This window comes from Oxyura jamaicensis, chromosome 22 (genome assembly GCF_011077185.1).
Source record: "Oxyura jamaicensis isolate SHBP4307 breed ruddy duck chromosome 22, BPBGC_Ojam_1.0, whole genome shotgun sequence".
Classification (NCBI taxonomy): Eukaryota; Metazoa; Chordata; class Aves; order Anseriformes; family Anatidae; genus Oxyura; species Oxyura jamaicensis.
This window is the reverse complement of record NC_048914.1, coordinates 5,162,453-5,178,540: the sequence shown is the minus strand read 5'-3', so window position 1 is coordinate 5,178,540 and position 16,088 is coordinate 5,162,453. Positions and strand designations below refer to the sequence as shown.

Here is a 16,088-nt window from a genome sequence, read left to right as displayed (position 1 = left end):
CTCTGTTGGAGCCTCTTTATATGTTACCACCGCTGATGATCAATAGAGTCTGGGAATTTTTCCTCGGCTCTTAACTTTCAAGTGATTTCTCTTTGAAGACATAAAATATGTTGAGAGAATCCTATTTAAAAGAAGTGCAAATTACACCCAGGACAGTACTTATCACCTCTTGAGATTTCTCCCTAAGGTTTAAGTTGATTTATAGTTAATAACAACAACAAAAAAGCAATGAAAATCAGTCCTCCTTCTAATTGTTCTTATTTCTTGGGAGAAGACGACCTTAAACAGTGGGTTGGGTGCCACTGCACAGTTTGCCGTTCCAGGTCTTGCAGTGCCTGTATCCTGCTCCCCAGCTGCTGGGGGGCTCAGAGGGCACCTCTGGTGCGTGACTCAGGGTCACTGCATGTGGTGCTGCTTTGTGTGGGGGTTGTGTGGGGCAGGGGCGAGTGTGCCTGGTGCTCTGGGGCACAGTCCGTGTGAGCTGAGGACATGCCTGGAGGAGCCGGCTGGACACTGGTGAGAATGTGCTGGTGGTGGCAGCGCTACTGGGGCTCTGGCGGTGCTGCGTGTGACCTGGGAAGTCTGGGCTAGAACTGTCTCAACATTTGCATGGGGGAGTTGAAAAGCTGGGACCTTCATTCTCTGTCCAAACAGAAGGATGAAATTTGATAAAGGGGAACTGGATTTTTGAGTGCAGTTTTGCTGTGTGGCCAGCACTGGGCTAAACAGGGTGCCCCAGTAAACGCTTGAGCTGTCTTCTATCTTTGCACGTGGATGAATTGCAAAATGCATTTGCAACTCGTGAAGTGGTGGTGAAGTGAAGATTGCAGCTTCTAAAGCAGACTGTTTTCTGTTTTGACAATATACCAGCAGTTGGAAGAATATTTTTGTTTGTTTATTTGTTTTTTAAAAAAGAATAAAAAAGTACATGACTGCCTGCAGATGGCTTGTCCCTGGAGGCAGTCTTGCCATGGCATGGGGCCTCCTGCCCGAAGAATGAACCAGGATGCTAACTGCATGCATACAGCAGGTCATTTCCCAGCTTTGGAAAGATCTTGCTCTTCACAGAGCAGTATTTTCAAAAGTGATCATTTAGAAACTGTGCTAGGCAACCAACCTGCCATACTGCGATCTTCTGAAAAGTGAGGCCATGCATATATGGTCCTAAATGCAATCCATATTTCCTTTATGGAATGGATTGAATAATTAATTGTGACTAATGGTGCAAATGCGCCTCTTTCCCCTGCTTAACAGTTCCTTGTACGGTTACCCTTGTATCTGCGGATACTGTTTGTTCGCAAACATTTGCTGGCAGCAGCGTTAATGATATTTTGCTGACAGCCTTCAGCTGCAACTGCTTCTTCTCACAGGGTGTGCTAAGAGCGATAGGTCTCAGCTCAGCTACATGGCTGACGAGAGACATGCCGGCTCTTATTCTTTCAAGAATAACTTTAGTGAGTGATAGAGACAATGTTCTCATTAAACCGGGGTTTATTTGTAAAAATAAAAATGAAGTGACTGGTAACTGTGAAGAACGAGCCCTACCTAGTTCACTGCAGCTGAGAGAACCTCTTGCTGGGACTGAAATGCAGTCACGTTCTTGAAGTTTTAAAACTTCTGGTCATCTATTAGCTGACATCCAGAAGCTTGCAAAGGGACACAGCCTTCGCACTGAGATGCTTCATTGTGTGGATACCCACGGAGTCTCGGGGAGAAATGGAGCAGGAGACCCTTGGAAATCACGTCCTCAACATAACCTGGAGTCCTCCCCTGCTTCCCTGTGGCTGCCTGGTGGGCTGATGCACCTGTTTTTTGTGTTTTTTGTCTCCATCCAGGGCAGTGATGGTGACACAGTGGATAAGAACAAATGCTGCACACTATGTAACATGTCCTTTACCTCAGCAGTGGTGGCTGAATCGCATTACCAAGGGAAAATCCATGCCAAAAGGTTAAAACTGTTGCTAGGTGAGCCGCCGGCACTGAAGGCCGCAGGTAGGTGTGAGGCACTGGGGCCGGAGCGGGCTGGGGCAGCACACGGGCACCTTGTTTGTGCCCCTCTTGTAACAACCTTTAAGAATTGCTGATGCTCGTCATTGTCTGTTTTGTTCACATAGATTAGTGGTTTATCAGCCAGCCTTTCTGTGAGAGCCCTATATCTGGTTCCGTGTCTCTGAAATGTTTTGCTCTGTGGAAGACAGTATCTCTGCTGGGCACAAATAGCCAAGCCTCGCTTTAATTATCAAAAGTTATTTGACAGCTCAACTAATACACTTAATAAACCTTTCCTGTTACTGTACAGGGCAGAATCCCATTTGCTTTTACCTCAGAGGGAAACGTAGTCTTTAAAAATGTTTTGGATCGATTGTCTTTTGATTTTTGCCCAGACAGGTATTCACGCTTTCCTCCACAGTGATTCCAATAATGTGAGCCTATTAACTTTCACATTTAAAATGTCAAATGTTTGAATCAGATAATTTAACCATCTTAATGTTTGCTTAACCATAAAGTCCCTGCAAAACACTAGCATACTGTAAAACAAAACTTCCTCTGGGGCTGTCAGGGCAGAGGACACTTGAACAATGTATTCCTCATGCTGAACAGGCAGCACCATTGTGCTGTAGCCCTGCAGACAGATGTCTGTATTTCATTGTTAGTATTGGTGGTGCTTCTTTTAGAACAATATAAATTTTGCTGGGCACTTTATATCCTACCTAACAAGATGTGCATAAATCTTAGAAATGACTAAATAAGGTTTTTTTGGCTGCCTGTGTGTTTTTGATGTTGTGTTTAACTTTACAGACTGATGATGCTGATGCATATCATTTGTCCTCTATCAGTATTGGACTGGGAAATGCTATTGCCTTTCTCTGAGCGTATACAGGGACTTGCATTAGATTGTGGCTTGCTTGTTTTAGCTAACAAGGACATTCTCAGAAGCCTCGTTAAGTGAAGGTGTGGCAGCGTCCCGTGCCGACATTGCTGAGATGCACCTGAGAACTTTGCTGGTCCTTTGGGCATGTGGCTGTGGAACCCATGGCAGCCAGCGCAGTGGGATTGGCACCTCTGCAAATGAAGTCAGAGATGTGCATGGACAGGCAATGTGTAGATGAGACAAATCGTACAGTCTGCTTCACTACAGACCTCTGAAGCAGCACGGGACTGGCTTAAAGTAGGGTCTCTGAATCCTGGCAGTGACCAGCTGTGCTATGCTGCTGTTAGGTACAGGGGCTGCAGGGCTGTGTCAAAGCATGACTTTCAAAGAACGGCAGCTTTGCATTGTGTTTTTATCTATTTTTTTAATCATTTGGATCAGCCTCACTAAGTGATCTGCACCACATGCTCTGTGAGTAATGGGCTCTTCAGCTGCAGTAATCACTAGGAAAGACTAACTTGAGGACTCATCAAGTCTCCCAGATACTTGATCTGATGAAGCTGAGCCACAGGAATATGTTAATAAGCGCCTTCTTGCTCTCCAGCAGTTCTCAGAAATGTGCACGTTGGACACAGCATTTCTCTGGGTTTCCTGTAGTGTTCCTCAGCATTCTTCCACTTGAATGCCATCCTGCTCCCTCCCGGCTGGCACAGCTGGCGAGGCTGCAGTCTCAGACAGCTCCAGAGGCTGCGCGGGAGCAGAGGACTAGCTGTGCTGAATTCAGTACAGACTTAGTACTGAGGGTTACCAGCACTTTTCTTCCCCAACTCCATAGGAGGCCCCTCCAGAGGCTCTTCTACATTGTCATTAAAGCTGTGATTGCCAGACGGCCTGGGAACATTTGGCATTGGCTCTGACACCAATATTTCTTAACTTGCATTTGCTATCAAACAGAAGTGAGAAAGGCTCTAGAGAAATATTTCAACTCTCATAATCTTTTCATTCATTCAAAAAAAAAAAAGCTTAAAATATTCTGAAAGTTTCTCGAGTGCTTTTATTATGGCTGAGATTAAACATATACAGTTAATCTAAGGAAGTACTTTAGTGGTATAAGGCAAGTAAAAATGGGTAAAAACCTTCAGGTTGCAATATGTGATTTGCAGCCCTGCACAAAAATGTATTCTGCTACCCTAAGTTATTGTGAAACTCTGAATTGATCATTTGCTTAATTAGGGCATCTGTTTGTAAAGGGAGAAATGAATTTGTGAAATTCTTTGCACAGCCATCTTTCTAGAAGTCATTTCATCCACACAGACATACAGATGCTTTTGTGGAGCATAATGACAAAATGAGTTTAGGGGAAAAAATGAAGACTAATGAATGCAGTTGAAACTGCAGGGAAAATTCAGAAAGAATTCTAGAGCTGTTTGAAGAGCAGTGTTTTCCAATTAAAAAAAAAAAAAAAAAGAAAGAAAGAAAAAGAAGAAAAAAAAGCATTGGAGAATATGTATTCCTCTCCATGAAAGTGAAAAATTTGAAAAATATCTGCAACTGGAGCTCCATTCCCAGTCACAGTTCCTGGAAGCAGTGGCATCAGCCCTGAAGCACTCTGTGCCACAAAATGCCATGGGACCTGTGGTGATGGCCTGGGGCTGGAAATCCTCTGCAGCTTCACCTCTGCAGAGCGGCTTCTCTCCAAGTACAGCCCCATGGCTCCCTCCCCGCATCACATCCGGGTCCCTCAGGAAAGCACTTGTCCTGGTGAGCAGCGTGGTGCCAGAGCAGTGCTGAGCGCATTCAGGAGCATTTCAGGGGCTCTCTGAGGAGCTCCCATGCTGCAAGGTGAAATGTTTGTCTCATCTCTACTGAACTAGTACACAACACACTTCTTCAGCATCACCATGGAGGCTGCATAAATCCTGAACTTGGGGCAATCTGTGCCCTGTGCAGATGGAGCAGTCAGTGCAAGGCCTTAGCACTGTTGTGCCCGGTGCAGGAGCTGTTCCATTGCCCTCATGTTCCTACCAGGGAATCCAGAGGCACTTTCTGATTCCCTTATGCTGGAGTATTCTTCATGCTGGCTTTGGGAAAGGTTGCAGACCTGTTCTACAGACACATGCTGCATGCACTGATCACTGCAGTCTGCTTCTGAACAAACCCCTTTTTAATATTCTGTGTTTTCTGTCTCACCAGTCCCATAGAAAATTAGATTTATTCACAGCCTCTTTATGGGGCTACACCTTCCCTGTCTATTTTATCATCCTAATGAAATACAGATCTCCAGTTTCTCTGCTGGTGCTTTCAGAAGAGGGAGGAGTGCCTTAGCGGTAAGGTTTTTCACAATAGGAAAGCGATCTCTCATCACTACTGCAAAATATTGGTGATGATTTTCTGTTGCTTCTGCTGTACAAGGTTGTAGCCCTCAGAGGCTTTATGTCACCACTATTTCTGATGAATTTCTCCAATCATTTCCAACATCTTCCATCAGCTTGCATCCAGTCACCAGGTTGAGTTATAAAGAACTGCGGGGGAAGAATAGCTGCTACCTTCATTTATCCAAGTGCGGGTGCCTGCAGTGCCCCTTTGTTGTGGCTCAGTTGCTTTCTCCTTCTCGTGCTCCGTTCCTGGAGAGTGGCAATGATGACAAGTTGGGTGCCATTTAAGTACAGCTATGAATAAAAAGCTTTGCATGCAAGAAATAAGTCAAACATTAGTTCATTGCCAGAGTGCTAAATTGTTTCTAACTTTGTGTTTTGCTTCATGCAGCAAAGTAAGACTTTCTCACTTCCCTCCCACAGCAAAGGAGAATGTAAGGCAGACTGTCGTGAGCTGTTTAGCATTTTGAAGTACTTGAAATAGTCAAACTTGCAGCTTTTATGTTTGTGTTAGGACAGAGCAACGTTTTTAACATTTGACGTCTTGTGAGTGTTTATTATTAATTTTCATGTTGCTGCTCAGGGAATGATGATGTTTCCTGTTTTCTAGTAGCTATGTGCTGAATAACAAAATGATAAATCCATGTTTGTGGGGAAGTCAACTTTCATCTGTTTCTCTTCAGGAGGATTTGGAAGACACACGATGTTTTCATTAGCTGTCAGACTGAGTTCAGCGTGCCTTAGGACTGCTTGTAGTTGTAAACTGCCCCTGAGGAACATGGCTTTACGAGAAAATGCTTTGTGTTGTGAGAGCTGAGAAGAAAACCCTGCCGTGCCGGAGCATGCGGGTGATGCAGGCACTGGGTCCATGTGAGGCTGGAGGGCTTGGGGGTACCAGCACAATCCCCGCAGCAGCAGCGTGTGTCCCGCGGACACCCTCCCTCCTGCTCTGCACTCGGGTGAGCACCAACAGCATCGGGACAGGCCTGGATGCACAGCCATGGTGCCGGCTGTCTGGCTGGCAGCCGAGCAGCATGGCATGCTGCTGTCTTATTTCCTTAGCGAGCAGGAGACTTAACTCCTGTGGACACCACCAGCTCTGCGGAGTGAAGAGCTTCCCCTCTGGTTCCCATGGCTCCCCTCTGGCAGCAGCTAACATGTAAACAGGGATAAGGCTGAGCAAAGGATCCCTTGGATTTAACTTTGTAGCCTGGGGCCTGGCAAGTGGCACGTTGAATACATCACAGAGCTCCCGGAGCAATAGCTGTCTGTTCCGGCAGTGCCAGAAGCCTCTGCATCTCTGGTTGTGGCCGCTCCTGTGGCCAAGGACAGAGGCAGGAGCAGGACAACGGTTCCTGGCGAGGTGCGGACTGTTGCTGGGGCAGGCGCAGGCCGTGCGTGTGAAATAAATCCAGGCGCAACGAGCAGGCGGTTGGCTAGACAGCAGAACAAGTAGAATAAACATCTTCAGCAGGAATCAATTAGGCAGTCACTTTATTAACTAATGCCCAAAAGAGCTCATTTTGCTAGCGCTGTGCAGAGCGTGGGTCACGTCAGCAGAAGTGAGAAAATTCTTCTTCAGGTGTTTCTCCAAAAGAGACATGGATGGGAGGATGACAGTGCCTCAGAACCAGCAATAATCTGGGCAGAGAACATCTGATACATTGGCAGGTGTCATCAAAACAATAGAGGCTTATAAAGCCCTGGAAATGGATAAGGCTGTAAGTAACATGATAAGTAAGATATGATTTCCTTGAGGAAGGTTAACAGATGTGCAAACCCGAGCAGGTAAACAGAAGGCTTACAGCATTGTGAACTCTCTGGAGCTGTGGAGACAAGTGCAGTGGGCTTGGGTCATAATTATGTGTCTAAATAGAGGTTTGTTGTGTGTTTTTGTATTCCAATGCCATCCAAATTTTATTCTACTTGAAGCTGTTTTCCCATGGTTTTGTGATTTATACTGTACAAAGTAGGAAACTTATGGCAAACAAGGTGCAGCTCCATTATGTGAGAACCTGTCACCCTTTTTTCTTTTGATGTTATTTGGATCACATTTGTTATCCCAGACAGCCCTGTGGTGAATCTGAGGAGAAATGGGACTAAATTAAGGTCATGGATTGCTGCATTTGTCACCTCATAATACGAAAACCTTTGAATGAGGGGTCTGAATGCCGAGTATCTTTGTCCATCTGTTACACTGAAATTATTACAGTTTTCCCTGTTCTTTCCAATACCAAATACACTAAAAAATAAGAATCCTGAGATATTATAAATCTGTTTCTCTATCTTGAGAAGCTGATGGCTTTGCATGTTTTCTTTATTCTCCACTGGCAGTTTTTCCTGGAAGTAGCAACTTAAGCAGGAGAAATTCAGTAGATTCAGTCACAACAACGAGATGTATAACTGCAATTTTTAATTTTTATTTTATATTTTATTTTATTTACATTTTATTTATATTTAATGAGAAATGGTAGATTTCCAAGCAGTACCATCTGGAATATCTGGTGGGACACTGTAACCACTGCTGATTATTCCCGGCATCTAGTGCAGGATCTGCTTCAGGGTCTGGGGCTATTGCCTGTGGACAGCTAACCGCCTGAGTGTTCCCTTCTGCAGAAACTGCTCTGGGCTCCCTCAAGCAGCCGCACACGGATCGTCCCCCCGTGGTGTCCTCGCCGCACCAGCGCAGGGACTCGGACCGGTACTGCCAGCTGTGCGCCGCCTGGTTCAACAACCCCATGATGGCCCAGCAGCACTACGACGGCAAGAAGCACAAGAAGAACGCGGCCAGAGCCGACCTGCTGGAGCAGCTGGGGAAGACCCTGGACCTTGGCGAGCTGAGAGGTGAGGGAAAGGGGAGAGCAGGGGGCCGCTGCTGCCATCTGAGTTTGATGCTGCTGAGAGAACATCTCTGCTGAGATGGTGCTCTGCGGTTCAGTGGTATTATTTAGAAGTTTTCTAGTTTTTTTCTTTTGCCTCTCCCTAAAGTAGTCTCATCTGTTAGTACATCTGTCCTTGAGCAAGTGTTGCATGATCCCTCCGAGCCTAGAGGAAATGAGGGCCGAGCGCTCAGCCCGGCTGGGAGCCCAGGAGCGGGGCTGCTCCACTACTGCAGGCAGAGCCCACCCCTGCCGCAGGGAGAGGGAGCACACGGTGTCTGCTGTGACTTGGTCAGTGTGTGTTGAAACTCTGCAGCACCCTGGGCCAGCAGTCCAAGGGAAGTATTTATTGTTTGCTATTGGTGTGTTAAACAGAAATTTTCTGTGTTCCTGCCGAAGGGACAGTGGCTCTCTGGACTGGTCCAGGCAGCGAGCGATCTGAGCCCTCCTCGGCTGTCTTGCCTGCTGCTGGTACACTGTGTTGGTGGCAGACAGACGCTGGTCATTAGCTCACTTAAACTTGCGTGTGTTTATGGAGATGTGCTAATTTAAACCACCTGAGGATGTGGCCTCACACTGAACTCTGAACAAAGCTCCTTTTTAATATAGAGATATAATTACAGGAGAGTAGGTAAGGACCTCCATTTGAAAGAATGTTCTCTGTGGTCTCCAATTATAATCCTGCAAGTACACAGTATGTTTGACTGAAATGGGCTGAGGAAAAAGTACAGGTTTGATTTTTGATTTTCAAAACCATATGGAAAAGAATTAACATTTTAAGATACCTTTTTTTTTTTTTTTTTTTTCCTTGCTAAAGGAAATAATTCCCCTTTAAATACCAATGGCTATGCAGTATGTTGTGCATTTCTTGATCTCCAGTAAACCTTGTAATGGTTATCCAGATCCTTCGTGTGCTACCCGGTGTGACTCACAATGCCGTAAATGATTCATGTGGCTGAGTCACTGCCCGGTGCTGAAAATACACAGGGAAATAAAACCTGGGACAGTAACATGGAAGTGCTTAGTACTCCGAACTCTGCCAAGCTCAGGAGTGGCTGAAGATGTCATTAACTGTAAACAAATCAACGGCAAAGTGTTTTATTCATTTAGCTCCTGCTTAGGAGGGTTGAAGTTGGAGGGCTCTGTGTCCTGCCAGCACCAGCAGGACCGTGCGGGATGTGAGCACCCGCAGTGCAGGCAGAGGTGAGCTCAGTAGTTAACTTTGGCAGATTGTGTCAAATATTACTTCAAGAAAAACGTTCAGAGTTACCAACGGCAGCCTGTCCTGGATCAGCCACTGAGACCTCGTTTGACCATTGATTTTGGTGTCCTGCAATTTGGTGTCTGCAGGACGTGGTTGGTGTCAGGGCTGTGTGCTCTCTGTTCCCTCTGCTTGTTTTGCAACCTTGGTGTTCACTAGAATGCAGACTCATTTCCTTTCCATGGCTTTCCCAACACAAGTTAAATATTAATTCTATTTTGACTACTGTGGGAGACTAATGTTTGATGCGTTGTGTAAGCCTGGAAAGAGCAGTGTCAGTTGAAGTACAACATTTCAGCAGCCTTTGATGCTTTGATAATGGCTATAATAAAATATTTATTGATAAATATGAATGTGTATTTGGAGAAATAAGAATAGAGTTATATTTTTGGACAAGTGATATTTATGGGAAACAAAAACATTGATTCTTCTTGCCAAGTGCTCATCCTGCAATTTTGAAATCTTACTTCTTTTCAGAAATGAGAAAAGGGAGGGAGGGAGCAAAAAGACGTCTCAATAACAGCACCATTTCTCTAGTGTGTTCCAAGGTCAAGCTACGATGCATGTGAGCATTCGGTCACGTAGTCTGAATGCTTTGGTGGGTGCTCTTCAGGGTGATGGAGAACAATGATTTTGTGTGAGATCTAGATAGCAGGGCAGGGTTGCATTACAGCTTAAAATTAAGTGCCATTACAGTGGTGCTGCAGAGTGCAGAGCAAAGGGAGCTGAACTACTGCAGCTCCTTTCAGGGTGCTGTGCCTTGGGTCTTGCCTTTCTGCTGGCTCTCTCTTGTGCCTGCCAATGAAACTTAAATTTTACAGAGTAATGGAGACAGATTTGGGGCCAGCCTGTAGATGGGATGCTATAAACCATGTGAACATGAGTCGTCTTCCCAGAGCACTTGGCACCTGGTGAACAAGAAAGGCACCAGTCCCCAGAGCCCAAACCAGTGCCTGTCAAGGGGATTGCACCATGAATCCCTAGAGTAAAATATAGCAACCTCTGCAGTAAAGCATAATTGGAATGGTTGCACAGGGTTATTGTCACCTATAGCCTCTGTATTCTCCATACAAAGGTAAATTGTCAGAGGTGCAGATGCTATCTTGAAAAATCAGGCAAAGAGCTGAGCTTTATTTTCCTTCATGGCTCGTAATTTCCTTGTATGCCTTATAAATACTTCTTGTACTGTGCTGTCGCTTTTGGTTAGTAAGAAATGATTTAACAAGTGCTCCCCTGGAATGTGTTTTAATGCATTTTATGCAGAATGACATTAATGACTTTAATTTTTAATATTTTATTTAATGGATATAAGAGTGCATTCAATTTTACATGCATGTCATGATTCAGAGGAGAGAATGCTGATATGTCATGAGGATGCAAAAGTAAATGTGAATATAGACAGAACACAGAATTTACTAACAAACTACTCTGGCTGGGACCACCTTGGCATTGCAGACTGCTGTCTGTAAGACATAGCTGGGGAATGGTTAGTGTATATCCTGTACGGCTAATTATGGTAAGCATAAACTGATCACATTTGATAATGTTGTACATTACTTCTTCTAAATGAAGTATTTGAACAATTTCTTTGAAGAAACAACACTGGAAATTCAAAGAGACTATTATATGGTACATTAAAGCTGTCCTTAAAGAACTCAGCAGCCCATGGTTAGAATCCCACAACTCTGGTATTTTAAGCTGAGCCCTTCAATTAAGGTTGAAATGCTCTGTTCAGATCTTCATGGAAGTGAATCAGTGCAAAGCAGAAACCTGACCACAGAGACTCTGAAATTCACAATTCCCTTTATTTCTAGGAGAACAGGACAGAAATTACTTTAGCATCAATGGTTTACTGTAATGCCAATGTATGTTTAATGTCAGTGATGTTAATACTGCCTGTGATGCCAAGGGAATTACTAGGATGTTAAAATACAAAAGAAGGGAGGAGAGAAGAAACCACTCTCTTACATTCAGGGTATTAAGGGAGACAACAGAATCAGGGGATTGGAAACACTTAGGCCTGCATTTATATGCTTAATTTATGTCAAGTCTTGCCCTACATAACAGCAATAGGAACACTCGGATTGCCATCTCTCTTTTTCAAGGATATCCAGGAGGGAAACAGGCATTTAATGTACATTCAGCCACACTCTGTCTTTTCAGTAAAAACATGTTAGATGAGGCACAGAAGTGACTTTCTGTAATTCTGCTTTGAAACCACTGTACTCTTTTCCCAAGGTGAAAGAATAATGGAGTTAAATGGTATGTACACAGCAGAGAGAAGAGAGCCTTATCCTTTCCCGGGCACTCTGGCACTCTGAGTTGTACTGACCCTTTGCGCCTTGTTGCCAAGTTTGCTCCGACTATAGAAACCAGAAATCGCTGGTGGCTTCTGATCCCTCCTGCAAAAAATAGATGTTGAATCCAGATAGTGGTCTCCTCATTTGCAGACAGAGAAATAATAAATAATAATAAAAGAGAAACAAATTGGATCTGCTATGCACCAAAGCCCTTGCAGGTGTGGAGAAACTTTCTCGACAATATAGTGTTCTTATGTGATTGCAAAAGTCATTAATGAATGGTTTGGGTGAATACCCGCCTAGAAAGGCAAAATCAGAACATTAGTGTGTAAATAATTACTTGATCTGTGATGTGTGAAGCAGGCTAATGTCCTTTCCAGAGGGAGGGAGGAGTGTACCAGGGCACTAGGAATAAATACTTCAGAAGTGGACCAAAATGAGCATCTTTCCAGGAAATACACAATGACACAAACCAAAAATAATATCGGTCATTTTGACCAGTCACCGGGCAGCAAGCTGTCTTGGGAAAAGGCCTTTTTCCTCTGCCTCTAATTCTGATTGTTGCCTGTCTGCTAGGTTACTATTTTTAGATTTTCAGTTTTTCAGAGAAGGCAAAGTCTTGATTTTGTTCTACTTCTGAGAACTGAGAATGCTCTCAGCCTTAAGTTAAATTATATTTTAATAATCATTAAATTACACTTCAGGGAAGGAAATTGTCAAATGACAAATTGGTTTTTATTTAGTGCAAGACTTTGAGAATAGTTTTTTTTGTGTTTCTCTGGGCATCACAGGTGCTTGTTTTTCTCATGCTTTGATGTATAGAGATTCCATCCTTAACCCTGAACTTCTTAACTCTGAAATTCCCCGTTCCTTGAGATACAACCAGGACAATTCACTTTATTAAAAGGTCTGAAACAACATGCAGTGGGAAGGATGGTATCAGAAGAAAAGCAATAATAACTCTCCCTATCTGAGTCTCAGTTGACAGCAAAAAAAAAAACAAACTTTGGTAGCAATGTAAAAGCTATTACAATTTTTAAATGAGCAATTTTTATTGTATGCATAAATCATCTCCCATCTCTTGCTTTTTTTTGCTGTTACACAACAGTTAGACACAGTTTGTAACTTGGGAATATCTCCAAAGAAAGGTGGCTCATCTCTTGTTATCATGTTCTTGTTTGCGTTGTGACTGCCCTGATAACGCTGCAGGGTCTCGTGGTCATGTTCTGTGCATTCATGCTCTTGAGGTGAATAAATGTCTTGTCTGCAGCGAATGTCTCAGAGCCTTGAGATTTGATCATAGGTAATAGACGAAGCACAGGCAAATTTTTGTTGATTCTTCATCTTGGATGTATTCCAGTGAATGTGCAGAGACTGTTTTTGTGACTTTGCTCATAAATTGTTTTGCAGCTTCTGTCTGAGATGTGCATGAATCTACTTAATTGTCTGGGTCTTTTTTGCCCTGCAGTCTGTGCCCAGACACAGAGCAGTGAATTAGCAGAGAAATGCTGCCTACTCGGAGTGCTTTTTCTGTGCACAAAATTGTGAGTGCTCCTCTTCAAGCTTAAGTTTCTTTCTCATGGGGCCAGCGGCCCCGTGTGGGAATGCAGCTTCCACCCTTTTGTGCCCCCCCCCCATATTCCTGGAGGTGTCTATGTGGTTTGATTCAGTGCTGCTGACACCAGTTGTCTCCTCTTTGCTGGCAGTAGATAAAGCTTGTATGCATGTTACTGGTGCACTTCGGTGGAGACCAGCACTTCCCTGTGCTGCCTGCTCTTGCATTAACTTGTATTAGCTCTCTGCAACTTACATTACAATAAAATAAAATGTGAGGTATTTACTTGGAAAATGACTTGTAGCTGTGGCCATATTAATAATAATAATAATAATAAAAAAGGAAAATGGAAAATAGCAGGTGCAGCTAAGAGATTTGCTGGATGTTAAAAATGAAAAACTAACAAAACCCAGACATGAAACAGATGAAAACAACCCCAAAAGTTCCTAATAACATTTCCACTGTGAGCCCACTGCAATGTCAGTTCGGTGGTGCTCAGCTGGCCAGCAGTGAGAGTAACGCCTTTATGAATAGTTGTTTGCATCCACAGAAGGCTAAAATTAGTAAAGCAAGGGCTGCTCTGTGGTCGGGGTGCAGACAGGTATTGCAGCCAACAGTAAATCTGTCAGGCAAACGAGCTCCTGGCTGCCAGCTTTTGGATGGCCCCCAGGCAACCCGTGCCAGGTTTGCAGCTCAACCTTCAGACACAGGCTGCTGGGTGCCGGCATTCTGGAGATCAGCTGATGTGCTCAGCAAATCCAGCCTCTCATTTCAGTGGATACATGTGAGTTGATCCTTTTGGGGGGAAAAAAAAAAAAAAAAAAAAAAGAAGAAGAAGAAAGGAGAAAACAAAAGCCCCTAAGTGGTCCGGCCTCTAAATGCAATGATGAGGAATAACACTCTGATCTGTGCATGCTACAAAAGAGCAGAGGAATAAATGAGACCTCAGTACTCATTAGTGTGAACAAAATTATGCTTTGTGAGAGTCGTGGGAGAGAGGTGCCTGCGATGGTGAGCTATGGGGACTGCGGTCTCCACAAGGGAGTTGCCTCTGACCCCTGCTTGGTTCTGCTCCCTCTGTGCCTTTTATAAATATTCCTTTAGGCTTCCCTAATGCTTGTGTACCCTGGACTGGAAAAGTAAATAGCAAGGTTACTGTAAGGAGAAAGTCTAGGAAACTGGAAATGAAACACTATATCTGAGTGCCTTCTAATTAATTAGATGCTAGCAGGAGGCAAGGGTTAATGCTCTTTTTTTTTTTTGGTAGTTTTTTTTCTTCAGACATCTTCATCCATTTGCACTTTTCTAGCTGCCATTTTGATTCAGAACAGTCTGTGGCACAGGCAGGATTGTGCCAGGGACCTGGAATGGAAGTCCTCTGACTGGCAGTGTCTTTCTCTCCTTCAGAGGACGAGGAGTCTCAGCACATTTCCGAAGGCAGATGCCTTTTGCAGTGCCAGTGACAGCCCCTGGCCTGTGGTGTGTGGGGCAGAAAGGCAGGGGGAAAGAGGAATAGCAAATTGCAACCGCTAAAGAGGAGGAGTAGGTCCCCAGCTGTGGTAACCACCCATGCATTTTTCTCACTGTTTTATTTTCCCCAAATGGTTCTCTGCAGGCAAGATAAGAATTACTTGGCTTTCCCCCTTGGTTTTCATAGATAAGGTGGTTTTTCTCCCTACATAGTCCTAAGCTTGCCCCTAGCCTACTTCAAAATGCTCAGCCGGTGCACAATTAACACTTCTGGCTTTTCTTGCAGGCCTGAAGCGCAGCTACACATGCAACATCTGCAACGTCACGCTGAACTCGATAGAGCAGTACCACGCGCACCTGAAGGGCTCCAAGCACCAGACCAAGTGGGTATCTCCCTGCTCCTGGGCCCTTCTGTCTGTGTCTACCTAGGTGAATAGGCAAATATATAAAATAATGCATTACTCTCCTCATCTGAGGTGCTGCCAGTGTTACACGTAGATGTTGGAGGCACCCACGGAGGGGGAGCTGTGGGCTGAGCCCAGGGGCTGCCGGGTGCCCCCCGAGGGCAGCGCAGTCTGCTCGCCATCTCCTGCCCATTGCGGCGTGAGGGCACGGAGGAAGGTTTGCTGTCTCTCCCTGCTGAAATGCTTGATTGGAACATATCAGAGTGTCTTGGGAACCCAAATATTTGCCCATCCCCACAAAACTGAACAGTGTGTATTGGTTTGGGATGGGCAAAGAACAAAGGGGCAGCAGTGAACCAAGAAGCTAACAACAGCTACTGTGATGCCATACCGAGTCGGGAGCCTCTTATGTGTGTTAAGCCTCAGCAGAGGCACTGGAAGCAAAATGGGCTCAGGTGTTTCCAACTGAAAATGTTTGTGCTGTGATTTAGAGCAATTACATACTACCCAAGTTTCTGAGTCTTATGGGAAATGTGCTCTGTCAATTAGGACAAATTATTAAAATGAAGTGATAGAGATATGTGGTACCAAAGAGTAGATTAACGAACTAATCTCTCTTAATACACTTACATGTGAGCTTTGGGAACCATTTCAGGCTGAAGTACCGAGGGTTGCCCAGATTAGAAGAGGGATATCAAAGGTGCATTAGTTACTGAAATACTACAGGTAGTTTTAAGTGCAGTCTGAATGATGAGGGAGGATGATCAAATCCGGCAATAAGTACTAATGTCTCATCTTGCTTAAGCTACCAAAGGACAATGTAGCCCTTCTCCTGCTAATGTTAGACCTTCAAAGATTCCCTGTAATATTCATGTTATCACTGCCCTGTTTATTCACAGTGTTTGAATGTCTTCCAGACATTACGCTTCCTGGACCTGAGCATGTAGTCATATTCAGGATCTTAATTAGCGG

The 16,088-nt window shown here is 44.4% G+C and overlaps 1 protein-coding gene across 1 annotated transcript in view; it reads left to right on the top strand.

Annotated features, from left to right (window-relative positions):
* Positions 1 to 16,088, top strand: part of ZMAT4 (zinc finger matrin-type 4) — a 67,730-nt gene that overhangs the window by 33,132 nt on the left and 18,510 nt on the right. Inside the window, exons 4-6 of the mRNA XM_035345146.1 lie at positions 1,836 to 1,992; positions 7,864 to 8,091; positions 14,999 to 15,095. Coding sequence (XP_035201037.1) covers positions 1,836 to 1,992; positions 7,864 to 8,091; positions 14,999 to 15,095 — 482 coding nt within the window. The remainder of the gene's footprint in view (positions 1 to 1,835; positions 1,993 to 7,863; positions 8,092 to 14,998; positions 15,096 to 16,088) is intronic.